The sequence below is a fragment of the Bos indicus x Bos taurus genome, chromosome 15 (assembly GCF_003369695.1).
Source record: "Bos indicus x Bos taurus breed Angus x Brahman F1 hybrid chromosome 15, Bos_hybrid_MaternalHap_v2.0, whole genome shotgun sequence".
Lineage (NCBI taxonomy): Eukaryota > Metazoa > Chordata > Mammalia > Artiodactyla > Bovidae > Bos > Bos indicus x Bos taurus.
This window is the reverse complement of record NC_040090.1, coordinates 34096989-34110602: the sequence shown is the minus strand read 5'-3', so window position 1 is coordinate 34110602 and position 13614 is coordinate 34096989. Positions and strand designations below refer to the sequence as shown.

Genomic DNA, 13614 nt, shown 5'->3' with positions numbered 1-13614 from the left:
ATTGCTATGACATGTGTTTCATGTTTCTCAGTATATATTTATTGGGAGCATGAAAAGACAGTAGTGTTTATACTAACAAATATTTTATGAACATTCATCCTGACTGGGGAATACCAGCCCCATGGTGACATGTTATTATACTAGAAATGACCTCATGATAAAAAAAAAAAATTGCAATACAGCTAAAAAGAAACTGAATATATAGGAATAATAAAATATCACTGATGAAACCATATGTATGTCATCTTAATGAAAAAAAAAGTAGCAAATTATTGACAATAAGGGAACTGAGAATGACACTAATATTAGCAATCCACACAGACATGAAGAAGAGGAAAGAATACTATTAAAAAATGAGAGTGATTATCATGCACCAATCCCAATCCACTCACAGATTTAGACATGGAATTCTGAGCTATAGTACTGAACAGGAAACCTACACATTTGCCCAGGTATTTAGACATGTGCTATCAGGATTTCTTGGGCAACTCCATGTGTCTGCCCCAGCATTTGATGGCAAGTTGAAGGAGCAGATAGACCTACAGTGGGGTTGGGAGAAAGAACCCATCTTTCTCCCAGTGCCAGCAACACTGAGGCCTCCAGGAATGTGAATGTGTGGATGAAGAAGAGCTGGACATAGCAAGCACTTGCCTGGATCTCCCAAACATTATCTCCAAACATAGCACAGCAAGCATGATGGGAAGTGTGGATAGGCACATACTTAGGTCAGTTAGTGCCAACCAGTGATGAGGTGAGGACTTATTTCATAGCCAACAGTGACTGTAGCAATTCAAATTCCTTCCAGGAAGACAAGTTCCAAACCTACCCCAAAAGTCAGAAATATTTTTGTTACAATATTGTGACATTTTGTCATGAGAAGCAAAATAAAATGGAGAAAGAGAGATTGATTCCTGAATTTTAGATCGTAAACATGAGAAACTTATGAACTTAGTTATATTACATAGTGAAAGTTATTATAATCATTAATAAAAATTTAATAATATTAACAAATAGTTAACTTTTTCAAAATAATCTCTTTTACATACATTATCATATATCTCATAATTACCTTGGGGATAGAAACGGTCATACTTGCAATTTTGCTATGAAAAATATGAATTTCATAAGGGTTAATGATTATCTGAAATCATGTATATAGGAAGGGAAAGAATTAGGAATTTAACCAGATGACCAGCCTTCAATAATGTACTTCTCATCTACTTGAGAAGCTGCCTTGTGATTTTCAGTGGGAAAACCAAAGGTTAGAGGTACTTAAAACCTCCTCCTTATCCCAAACTTGCAGAGAATTCCTAGACGAATCTGCTTTGTCCTGATGCTGTAGACAACAGGGTTAAGCACTGGGGGAAGAAGCAGGTATATGTCCGCCATAAGGATGTGGATTATGGGAGACAAATGCTTCCCAAAGCGATGGACCATTGATACCCCAATAACTGGCACAAAGAAGATGAGCACCACACACATATGAGACACACATGTGTTGAGTGCCTTTAGCTGCTCCTCATGAGAGGCGATGCCCAGCACAGCCTTCAGAATCAGGACATAAGAAAGAAGTATAAAGACAGAATCCACGCCCAGTGTGGCAATAACTACACTCAGTCCATAAACACTGCTGATCCTGGCACCTGAACAGGATAACTTCAGAACATCCTGGTGCAAACAGAAGGCATGGGAGAGGGCACTGGCATGGCAGCAGTGATAGTGTCTCAGCAGCAAAGGTGTGGGTAGTACAACTCCCATGCTTCTCAGCAAGCAGGCCAAACCAACCTTGCCTATTACACTGTTGGTGAGGATGGTGGTGTAGTGCAGTGGATGGCAAATAGCAACAAAGCGGTCGAAGGCCATGGCCAGCAGCACTGAGGACTCCAGGAATGTGAAAGTGTGGATGAAGAAGAGCTGGGCATAGCAAGCACTTGCCTGGATCTCCCGAACATCCAAACACAATACAGCAAGCATGGTGGGCAGTGTGGACAAGGACATTCCTAGGTCAGTTAGTGCCAACATAGAGAGAAAGTAATACATGGGCTGGTGGAGTGAGGACTCTGTCCAAATAACAGAGAGGACGGTAGCATTACCAATAAATGCTAACAAATATGCGAGGCAGAATGGGATGGAGAGATGTGAATGAACATACTCCAGTCCAGGAAAACCCCTCAGAATAAATATAGGTTCCATAGTATCACTGTTATTCCAGACCACCATGATGACTCTTGACAAACAGGAATATTTTCTGTTTCCCTGCTTTATTACTCAAAGTTATCCCTGATGAACATAAGCAGAACCATCAGTATATGATACACCTCTCCTCTAATCTCATAGAGGAAGGAAGGAGTTATCTCTTACAGTTCTTATGTAAGAAACATTTCCCAGTGGTCAAAAGCATCAAATTCTAGAACAACAGTGTGTACCCCACAAGTCTGGTCATCTCTGACAAAAGCTTTGATGGATTTTCACTGAAGACACTAAAAAATTAAACAGCAAAAGAGCAGAGAAAGAAATATTTACTATATATTATAAAATAAAAATAGAGAAAATTCAGAGTAAATATCTATGGATTTTCGTAAGCTTCCTATCAGTAATGTTCTTGAATTAATCATTTATTGTTTCTAGGCTATCTTTTAATCCCTGACAGCTGATTTGGCCCTAAAGGCTCACCATTAATTTAACTTCATATTTATTTAATAATGTATAATACTTTGAATTGAAAATATGCAATATTTTAATAGTAAAATAAGCATGCATTATATGGAAAGAAGGAATGGAAAAGGGTACATATGTATATTCATTCCCTCTTTTACTCCCTCTTTCCATATATATATGGATGTGTATATATATATATATGTAAGAGGGAATATATATGTATATATACATAAAGTAAAGTGAAAGTGAAGTCGCTCAGTCGTGTCCAACTCTTTGCGACCCCATGGACTGTAGTCCACCAGGCTCCTCCGTCCATGGGATTCTCCAGGCAAGAATACTGGAGTGGGTTGCCATTTCCTTCTCCAGGGGATCTTCCCCACCCAGGGATCGAACCCAGGTCTCCCGCATTGCAGGCAGACGCTTTAACATCTGAGCCACCAGGGAAGCCCCCAGTACGTAAAATAAGGTCTCTGTTATTTTTGAAGCTCTTTCTATATGCCTTCCCACAAAACAATATTAAAATATATTTACTTCAGACATCTAGTACATGTCATGTGTCTTTAATTAGTAATAATTTGCAATATATCCTCTTCATTTCTATGTATCATCTCTTGCTTTTTTTTTTTTTTTCTCTAAATGCGGTTTCTACATAATCACATTTTACAAAATATTCTGTCAAGTATTACTGGATAATGAAGATGTAGTACATATGTACAATGGCATATCACTCAGCCATAAAAAAGAACAAAATAATGCAACATGCATGGACTTAGAGACTATCATACTTGGTGAAGTAAATTAGACACAAAGACAAATATACTACTCTACCTCTTATATGTAGAATCTGAGGGGAAAAAAAAGGTACAAATGAACTTATTTATAAAACAGAAGTAGAGGCAAGGATATAGAAAAAAACATGGTTACCACGGGATAAGTGAGGGGAAGGGATATATTGAGAGATTGGGATTGACATATACACAATACTATATATAAAATAGATAGCTAATAAGAACCTGCTGTATAGCACAGGGAACTTTGCTCAATACCCTGTAATAATCTATATGGCAAAAGAATCTTTAAAAAAGAAAAAAAGAGTGAATATATATATATGTGTGTGTGTAATTGACTCACTTCACTGCACACTAGAAATTAAACAACACTATAACTCAACTATACTTCCAAAAACATTTTTAGAAAATAGTAACTGTTTTCCTAATTTTATGATGCTTGGCACCCACCTCTGAGAAACCATAGCAAACCCATCAATGCAGCCCAAGGCATTTACCATCAGTGGCTTTGGCTTTCAATAACAAACAAGTTCTTTTTCCCTTTTGAAAATGCAATTTTAACGTCTAGTTTTACTTTCCCTGAACAATCATCATTGTGCTTGCCTCTACTAATGCTGTGTATGCGATACCCTTGACTGATGGCATTGGGCACAGAAGCTAGGCCCTATGGGATAAGCAGCCCCTTCAGTTCTCTGTTTTATTTAAGCCCTGTCTAAGCCTATTGACTGTCCTTGAGAAGATTCTTCACTTGCCTCATCCTTTAGAGTCTAGATATTGTCAGCTTCAGACATCTTCGCTACAATGTCTCAGCTTCTCCCTCATGCTTCTTTGTAGACCCTTAGTGTCTGACAGCTTAAAACCTGAAAATTCTCAGGCTCAACAGTCTGTAATTCCAAAGAGAACTTTGTCCTGGCATCTATAATGAGGAACAGAAGGAAATACTAAGCAAACTTTCTCTTCCTGAAATAAGAAAGATTTGTCACTTTCTCCCTTTTCCGCAGATGCAGCCATCTCTGTCCTCTTAGATTTGGACATCTCTCTGCTACTGTTTTCCAGCCCCAAGCAGTTTACACTGAACCTTCGCTATCTCTGTTGTCTAAGATGAAGCAGTCAGCCACTCACCATGTTCTGCATTTACCAGTCAGAGTAATTGTCCAACACATTTATTTTTGTTTACCTTCAAACAACACTTTTTGCTTAATCTGAAAAATCTATTAAAATCTCTCATTGAATTTCTTTATTCTTCTTCCCTATTCAGAAATTTTGCTTTAATTTCTATTTAAATCTCAACTTATCAAAAGGCTCTGGATATTAAAATAGAAGTACAAATATAGAATGCACACATACAAAGATTATATTGTGGTCAAATTAGAAGGTGATTTATTTTTCCCCATGCCAAAAATTATTCTATGCATTTTCCTTTTATTCTTCTAACCCTGATATAAATCACATTTTCTTTAATTCTCAGAGAAGTTACAAAAAGGTGAATCATTGTTCTTTTAAATATTTTTCTCCATGCTCTAGATCCTCTCAGTGCAAACTGCAGCTTTAGAAAACTTCAGTGATTGGCCGGTCCATAGATTTAATTTTGGGACAGGCAAGAATATCCCTATTTACACTCTATTTTTCCTGCCCTTTTCTCTTACTGACTCGCCTATGATGTGTTTCACTTTTTCTCAGTCCCTTCATTATTGCCCTTTCTCTGTATATTTTCTTCTGCCATTCAATACATTTCATTAAACATAATTCTTTGGGTCATTTTGTTTATTTTAATGCAATTTAATCACAGTAAGGTGAAAAATAAATAGTAGGAAGAGACTGGACCAATGACAAGATTGTTTCAAAGGACAGAAAAGACTCATGGAAAACAGTTACCTATTCCAAACAGTTAAGGGAGAACCACGGAGGATAAAACCATTTTATTACAGCCTCTCTAGCATCTTGCCTACAGTCTTCAATTACTTGTTCACTGACCAACCTATCTTAAAATTGTTGATAAATATTGAAGTAGGATTTAAGATATGTCATATACTTCAAAATTGTTTACCTCTAAAGACAATGAAACTCCTGTTTTCATTCTTCATAAATTACACGTTCTTTCAATGATTTTTGGTCTCTTTAATCTTTGTATCTTAAACTGTGCCAAAATCTACCATTTATTTGTAATTAAAAAATTTTAAATTTACAAATAAGCCAATTATATCAATATGAATCCCTAATCATACAACCAGTAACTCATTTCCCAGTGTTTCAGTTCCATACTGCTCTTCTCTGCCTAAACTTTCCTCCACTACAGGTAAAGTCACGTTCTATTTTGGTTGATTTCTCTATTTTTTTTCAGCCTTGCTATTATCTTTATATTTCTTCTCATTTCTCTTTGTATTTCTGTGCTTTTATTTTTTGCCCTCTTTGCTTTATTTCTCACCCAAGAAGACTTTTCATCTCTGTCTGAAGATCAAACTTGAATGGATTCCAGAGGCTATAATTTTGATTCTCCATATAACTGAGGTCTTGAAAACCTTTGATTCTCTAAATAGTGAGGCTTAAATGTTTATACCATCTCTATATATATTCCTGGTTTCACCTGAGATAGAAGCTTAGGGATTGGTTTCAGAGGCAACAGGATCCCTAGAGATGAAATGAATATAAACAGCCCTTAACTGTATTAAAAGCATGTGATCCTGAAATTTGTAAAAATGTGTCACTACGTTTATCCACATACCTCTCCCAGTCCTTTCAAATCTAGTTTTCACTTTTATAACGAGCATATAAGAATAAATTCATGATAATACTCTAACCCCCTTCTGTTTTAAGGTATTTCCGCTTCTCACTGAACAGAGTTTTTCATTAGCTATGTGTTTCATAATCATACATTAAGCCTTAAGAGGATTCAAGTCTCCACATTAAGCTCTGTAAAGGCAAATTCCATTCTCTGGTTCATTACAATTTCCATAGTATTTAGCATGGAGCAGTTTTCCAATCTATTCTTTTTCTTAGCTTATATCTTGGTTATCTACCTCTTTAAATGTATTTATAGATTTTAGAAACAAGATCAATTTACACAAGATATATATGGGGACTTTTACTGAAATGTATTAAATCTATAAACCAATTTTGGAAGAATCGTAATTTGAATCCAAGAAATAGACCTCAATTAATTAAAGCTTTTATTTTTTTTTCAGTGCCATTTTATAGTTTTCTGCTATATAAAAAAATTACTACAGAAAACTCAATTAAATAGAGTTGGGAGACCAGAGTGGGGAGCTCTCCTGCCATAAAATGATAGGAGAGCCCAAGAGGAAGAAGAAAAACTATTCTTCTTTCCTGACAAGGACTTAGCTAATGAAAAGTCATGGACTCTTTGTTTCCAATAGCTTTCCCATTTTCCTTTTTCTCTCTTGTAAAAGCTTTTTTCTTCCCTTGCCATATGGAAACTAGCACATGGCTCACCATTGTTGAAGACCCTGAATCACAATTTTCTGCTGATCCTTAACAAACTCATTTTGGCTGGAAAAATACTTGTCAGATCACTTATTTCAGGTCAACATTAAAAAGATAATATATATCTTATATTGTGCAAGTGTGTGCCCAGTCACTTCAGTCATATCCTACTCTTTGCGGTCTTATGGACTCTAGCCCACCAGGCTCCTCTGTCCATGGGATTCTCCAGGCAAGAATACTGCAGTGGGTTGCATTTCCTCCTTCAAGGGATCTTCCTGACCCAGGGATTGAACCTGCGTCCCTTTTGTCTCCTGCATTGGCAGGCAGGGTTCTTTACCATTAGCACCACCTCTTATATTAGATTTATTATTAAGTGTTTGTACTAATTTATCCTTATCTGAAGAGCACTTAAAATCATCTTTTTCTAAATCTTTGGTACTGATATATAAAAGTAAAATCAATTCATATTTGGTCTTTTTATGAAAAATTATTGTTTATTTTTATTTCTAATGAATAGTTTATATAACACTTAGGCCTTATTTTGTACCAATCACACTTTCATAAGTAATGCTAGCTTTTTTATCCCTTATTTCCAAACATTGTGTCTTTTACTATATTTATTGATGTTTTGTGACAGTCTCAGACTATTGGTAACCAGTGTTGTTTCGGACTGGCCCTTGTGATTCCTAATATAATTGCAAAGCACCCTCGGCAAGAAGCATCAGGAAACCTTGAAAATAGGCGTAGTAATAATTATCAAAATGATAACTGCAATAGTAAGAGCAGCCACATTTACCAGTCTTTAAGTGTCACAAGCCAGTTGCATGAGTTCTTGTATTTTTCTTCATTTTATAGATTAGGGAATTAAAACTCAGAGTTAAATCATTTGTCCAAAGTTGGGAAGCTTTAACTATTAGAGCATGAAGTTTTTACCTGTAATACATATACAGACACAAAAGAACACAAATAAATTTTATAAAAATTGCATGTGCTTAAGAAAACGTGAATCTGACTACAGACCCTAAAGCAGCCACCATGATATAGCTCCAGCTCTGTCTGACCATTCTGCTTCATGGAATAAGGAAGCCTTGTACGGCATTAACCATAAATGGCTCATGCATATGCATAATGGGAATTCAGTTGACCTCTCTGTGAATTAACTCATTTCAAGACTTACCTGTGGACTTTTCAGTCTCTGGTTACTGTTTCCTGATTTATCATTCCCAGAGGCCTCAGTTCTACTAAAAAGGTCACAGCATAGGAGAATTAGAATCATACTGTCATGATCAACCCTTGTGCCTAACAACTGGGACTGAAGTAGCTTCATCCTACATTCATCTCTTGTTTAACCCTGATATGTAAGTATCTGAAAACTGTCATGTTCAAATTATTAATTTTATCAGTGAAGAACATGAAGATGTGTATCTTATTCCTAATAAGCTATTATGCTTTTACTGTTTAATAGCTGCTTCAGTCTCAGGATATACTCAAGACCTGAAACAGTCTGGGTAATACTACCATCCTGACTATACACATATCACTCTACTTTTAATACAAAGATCAAACAGTTTCATTTAATAACTCCTATATAAATAGTGAACTTTATTCTAAATTTAAAGCCATTCTGTATGTGTTACTTAAACTACATTTTTCACATTTTTGAAAACAGGAGAATTGGGTTGTTTAGGCCCTTCTGAAAGAAAAACATACTGGAAAATTTTCTGTGTGGTTTTCTGCTTTCCTCTAAAGTCTCTTAAAAAAATAATAAAATAGCTTTTCTATAGAAATATAGTATTACCTAAAGAGAGTCATACTTTTTTTTTTTTTTTATTCAGGACAAGTAGAGGTTGATAATGATGAATGTATTATGTGCTTTTGGAAATTTTCTTATTATTTTGTTTTCTCTTCATTAATCATTAATCAAGTAGTTTTTAATTATATTAAGAAAACTGATATGAGCAGAGTTATTTATAGGATATGGTATAGAAGGATTTACAACTCAAAATTCAAAGTGTTTAAACTGATTTGCTAGATAACATTTGGAAGAAAATTGAAAGAGGATCAGAGTCTTCATTTAGCCAAAAAGGAACAACTTAACAGTGTGGGGAGAGGCATTAGCAAGGAAGGCTGATGTTAGAGACTGAACCAGGTGAGGTTAACAGACAAACCAGACAAAAGAGGGGCCCCAGGCAGCAAAGAAACATTCTCTTTCAACAGCTCACTTAGCTTTCATAGTGTGACACATCTGTCCTGGAGACAGAACTTCTAATCTCTACTTAACGGCATGATTACACAGACCAAACAAGCTTGCATTCTTGCACAATATCTGTTGGAATAAAACTTTTTTTTTTCCTTGAACATTTATCTCAATCCTTTCAGATTAGTGTCATGAGCAAATTTTGGGAATTGGAAGACCAAGTCTAACAAATAGCTCTCTGCTAGTAGTTCTATGACTTGACACAACTGGATTAGCAGTTTTTAGGCATTTAGGCAGACAAATACCACAACGGTATTAAGTCACTGTAACAAGTTTATTCATCGCCTTACTATGAATGAGTCTTCCAACATCTAAGGTTGAGCAATATTCAAACACCTGCCAGGTTTTTTTCTCTTTCTTTTTAATGGATGTAATTTAAATTATCAAGTCTGGAAACTCCTAAGTGTTTCTTTCTAATTGTCTTTCTCCTTGACATCTAAACCTTAAGGGGAATAAATATCACTAAAATGTTATAGACAGCCTAGAAATAGTAGTTTGGATAGAGGGAAATAATTATAGCAAGTTGGAGGTGGAGTCCAATCCAGATAATCCAGTTCACGGAGCAGCTGCAACAACTCAGAAACAATTGAAGGTGGATTGCAATCATTAGAATTTGAGATTGCCAAAAAGAATAATTACAGAAAAGAAATAGTTAAGAAAGGGAACATGACCTTTTAAGAATTCTCCATCATGACAACAGGATTATAGTAACACAATGGTTGAAGATGTAATTAAAGATAAGAACAGTAGTACCTAAGAACTGCCTGAATATTTCAAATCTGAGGAATTTTATCAAATCCCTCATAACAAGGATTGATGATAAACTTGCAATTAGCTCTATTGTATTTTTGGACAAATTTGTACCTTAATTCATTATTTTCCAAAGAGCACATGAACAAGTAATTCTCAACAAAATTAATTTTTCCCAAACATAAGCATTAACAAATTATATTTCTAAAATTGTATCTAACATTTCATGGTGAATTTTACACAGTGTGGTGAGCTGAATCATATATGTAAATTTCCACTACACACAAAAACATATAGCAAAAATAGATATAATAAAAATACATTGTTTTACTCCTTAGGTCAGACAACAAATATAAAATACATTATAGATAGATAGATAGGTAGATATTTTGAGATGCAATATAAAAACATATAACTGTGTTGAAACTGAATCCACAAACCCACTTGACTCCTGCTATAGAGACACATTGGTGGTTGGCAGCTCAGCACCTATATGAGACTCAGAATGATAGTGCCTCATGTTTGACAAGGAATCAGTTCAAAGTACCAAGTTAGTAACCCACATGGAGGGTGGAAATACCTGTTGTCACAACATGAGTGTGCTCCCAATAACCAGCTAGGTCTTGAGATTGTTGGGGAAAAATGGGCAACACTGCACTTAATTCTCCTTTGAAATAAGATCCCTTACCCATTATAAAAAGACATTACAATTTACAAACTTTAGGAAGTCAGAAGAGCCAACTACTACATCTAATCATGGAAAAGGAACAAAATAAATCAAGAAACAAACAAGGAAATTTCCACTCAAGATGGGATTATAAGTAGAATTGCAAAACAAAGATGAAGACTAATACTGACAAAGATATTCTACAATTTCAATAATAAGAATATTTACCCATGAGAAAAGATGTAAATCAAACTAGAGATGAATTTTGAAATTAGACAACCTTACTATTCTCAAAAAATTAAAGACCATAATAACAATACAAATAAATGAAAAATTATTGGGGGAATTGGTAGCTATAAATTGAAGTTGAGGATTATTAAAATAACTTTTATTTAAAAAGAAAAATAGAATAAATGAAAAAAACTCAATGGTTGTTAGAGACTAGACACATATAAAGACAGAATTAATAAATTAGACGGTAGTACTAAAGAATGCACCAAAATGCAACATAAATAAAGGAAGTCTTTGAAAATATGAAGCAATCTAACTAGTAAGTTAGCTGGAAAATGTTGAACTTTTTCTTTTTTTTTTTTCTTTTTTATTTTTTCAATTTTATTTTATTTTTAAACTTTACATAATTGTATTAGTTTTGCCAAATATCAAAATGAACCCATCACAGGTATACATGTGCTCCCCATCCTGAACCCTCCTCCCTCCTCCCTCTCCATACCATCCCTCTGGGTCGTCCCAGTGCACTAGCCCCAAGCATCCAGTATCGTGCATTGAACCTGGACTGGCATCTCATTTCATACATGATATTTTACATGTTTCAATGCCATTCTCCCAAATCTTCCCACCCTCTCCCTCTCCCACAGAGTCCATAAGACTGTTCCATACATCAGTGTCTCTTTTGCTGTCTCGTACACAGGGTTATTGTTATCATCTTTCTAAATTCCATATATATGCATTAGTATACTGTATTGGTGTTTTTCCTTCTGGCTTACTTCACTCTGTATAATAGGCTCCAGTTTCATCCACCTCATTAGAACTGATTCAAATGAATTCTTTTGGCTGAGTAATACTCCATTGTGTATATGTACCACAGCTTTCTTATCCATTCATCTGCTGATGGACATCTAGGTTGCTTCCATGTCCTGGCTATTATAAACAGTGCTGTGATGAACATTGGGGTACACGTGTCTCTTTCCCTTCTGGTTTCCTCAGTGCGTATGCCCAGCAGTGGGATTGCTGGATCATAAGGCAGTTCTATTTCCAGTTTTTTAAGGGATCTCCACACTGTTCTCCATAGTGGCTGTACTAGTTTGCATTCCCACCAACAGTGTAAGAGGGTTCCCTTTTCTCCACACCCTCTCCAACACTTATTATTTATAGATTTTTGGATCGCAGCCATTCTGACTGCTGTGAAATGGTACCTCATAGTGGTCTTGAATTGCATTTCTCTGATAATGAGTGATGTTGAGCATCTTTTCATGTGTTTGTTAGCCATCTGTATGTCTTCTTTGGAGAAATGTCTATTTAGTTCTTTGGCCCATTTTTTGATTGGGTCATTTATTTTTCTGGAGTTGAGCTGTAGGAGTTGCTTGTATATTTTTGAGATTAGTTGTTTGTCAGTTGCTTCATTTGCTATTATTTTCTCCCATTCTAAAGGCTGTCTTTTCACCTTGCTGATAGTTTCCTTTGATGTGCAGAAGCTTTTAAGGTTAATTAGGTCCCATTTGTTTATTTTTGCTTTTATTTCCGATATTCCGGGAGGTGGGTCATAGAGGATCCTGCTGTGATGTATGTCAGAGAGTGTTTTGCCTATGTTCTCCTCTAGGAGTTTTATAGTTTCTGGTCTTATGTTTAGATCTTTAATCCATCACAGAAGAAATCAAAAAAGAAATCAAAATTTGCATAGAAACGAATGAAAATGAAAGCACAACAACCCAAAACCTGTGGGACACGGTAAAAGCAGTCCAAAGGGGAAAGTTCATAGCAATACAGGCACACCTCAAGAAACAAGAAAAAAGTCAAATAAATAACCTAACTCTACACCTAAAGCAACTAGAAAAGGAAGAAATGAAGAACCCCAGGGTTAGTAGAAGGAAAGAAATCTTAAAAATTAGAGCAGAAATAAATGCAAAAGAAACAAAAGAGACCATAGCAAAAATCAACAAAACCAAAAGCCGGTTCTTTGAAAGGATAAATAAAATTGACAAACCATTAGCCAGACTCATCAAGAAACAAAGGGAGAAAAATCAAATCAATAAAATTAGAAATGAAAATGGAGAGATCACAACAGACAACACAGAAATACAAAGGATCATAAGAGACTACTATCAACAATTATATGCCAATAAAATGGACAACGTGGAAGAAATGGACAAATTCTTAGAAAAGTACAACTTTCCAAAACTCGACCAGGAAGAAATAGAAAATCTTAACAGACCCATCACAAGCACGGAAATTGAATCAAATCAAATCAAATCAAATCAAAAATCTTCCAGCAAACAAAAGCCCAGGTCCAGATGGCTTCACAGCTGAATTCTACCAAAAATTTAGAGAAGAGCTGACACCTATCCTGCTCAAACTCTTCCAGAAAATTGCAGACGAAGGTAAACTTCCAAACTCATTCTATGAGGCCACCATCACCCTAATACCAAAACCTGACAAAGATCCCACAAAAAAAGAAAACTACAGGCCAATATCACTGATGAACATAGATGCAAAAATCCTTAACAAAATTCTAGCAATCAGAATCCAACAACACATTAAAAAGATCATACACCATGACCAAGTGGGCCTTATCCTAGGGATTCAAGGATTCTTCAATACCCGCTAATCAATCAATGTAATACACCACATTAACAAATTGAAAAATAAAAACCATATGATTATCTCAATAGATGCAGAGAAAGCCTTTGACAAAATTCAACACCCATTTATGATAAAAACTCCAAGAAAGCAGGAATAGAAGGAACATACCTCAACATAATAAAAGCTATATATGACAAGCCCACAGCAAACATTATCCTCAATGGTGAAAAATTGAA

General features: G+C 35.4%; 1 protein-coding gene across 1 annotated transcript; it reads right to left on the bottom strand.

Moving 5' to 3' along the window:
- Positions 1-1272: 1272 nt before the first annotated feature.
- Positions 1273-2220, bottom strand: LOC113904763 (olfactory receptor 51L1). The gene has a single exon (XM_027561854.1). It carries the CDS (start codon positions 2218-2220, stop codon positions 1273-1275), a length of 948 nt encoding a protein of 315 aa, XP_027417655.1.
- Positions 2221-13614: the final 11394 nt, after the last annotated feature.

Excerpts from the sequence above, each read along its gene's own strand:
- LOC113904763 (XM_027561854.1), bottom strand. The coding sequence starts at position 2,220 with ATGGTGGTCTGGAATAACAGTGATACTATGGAACCTATATTTATTCTG.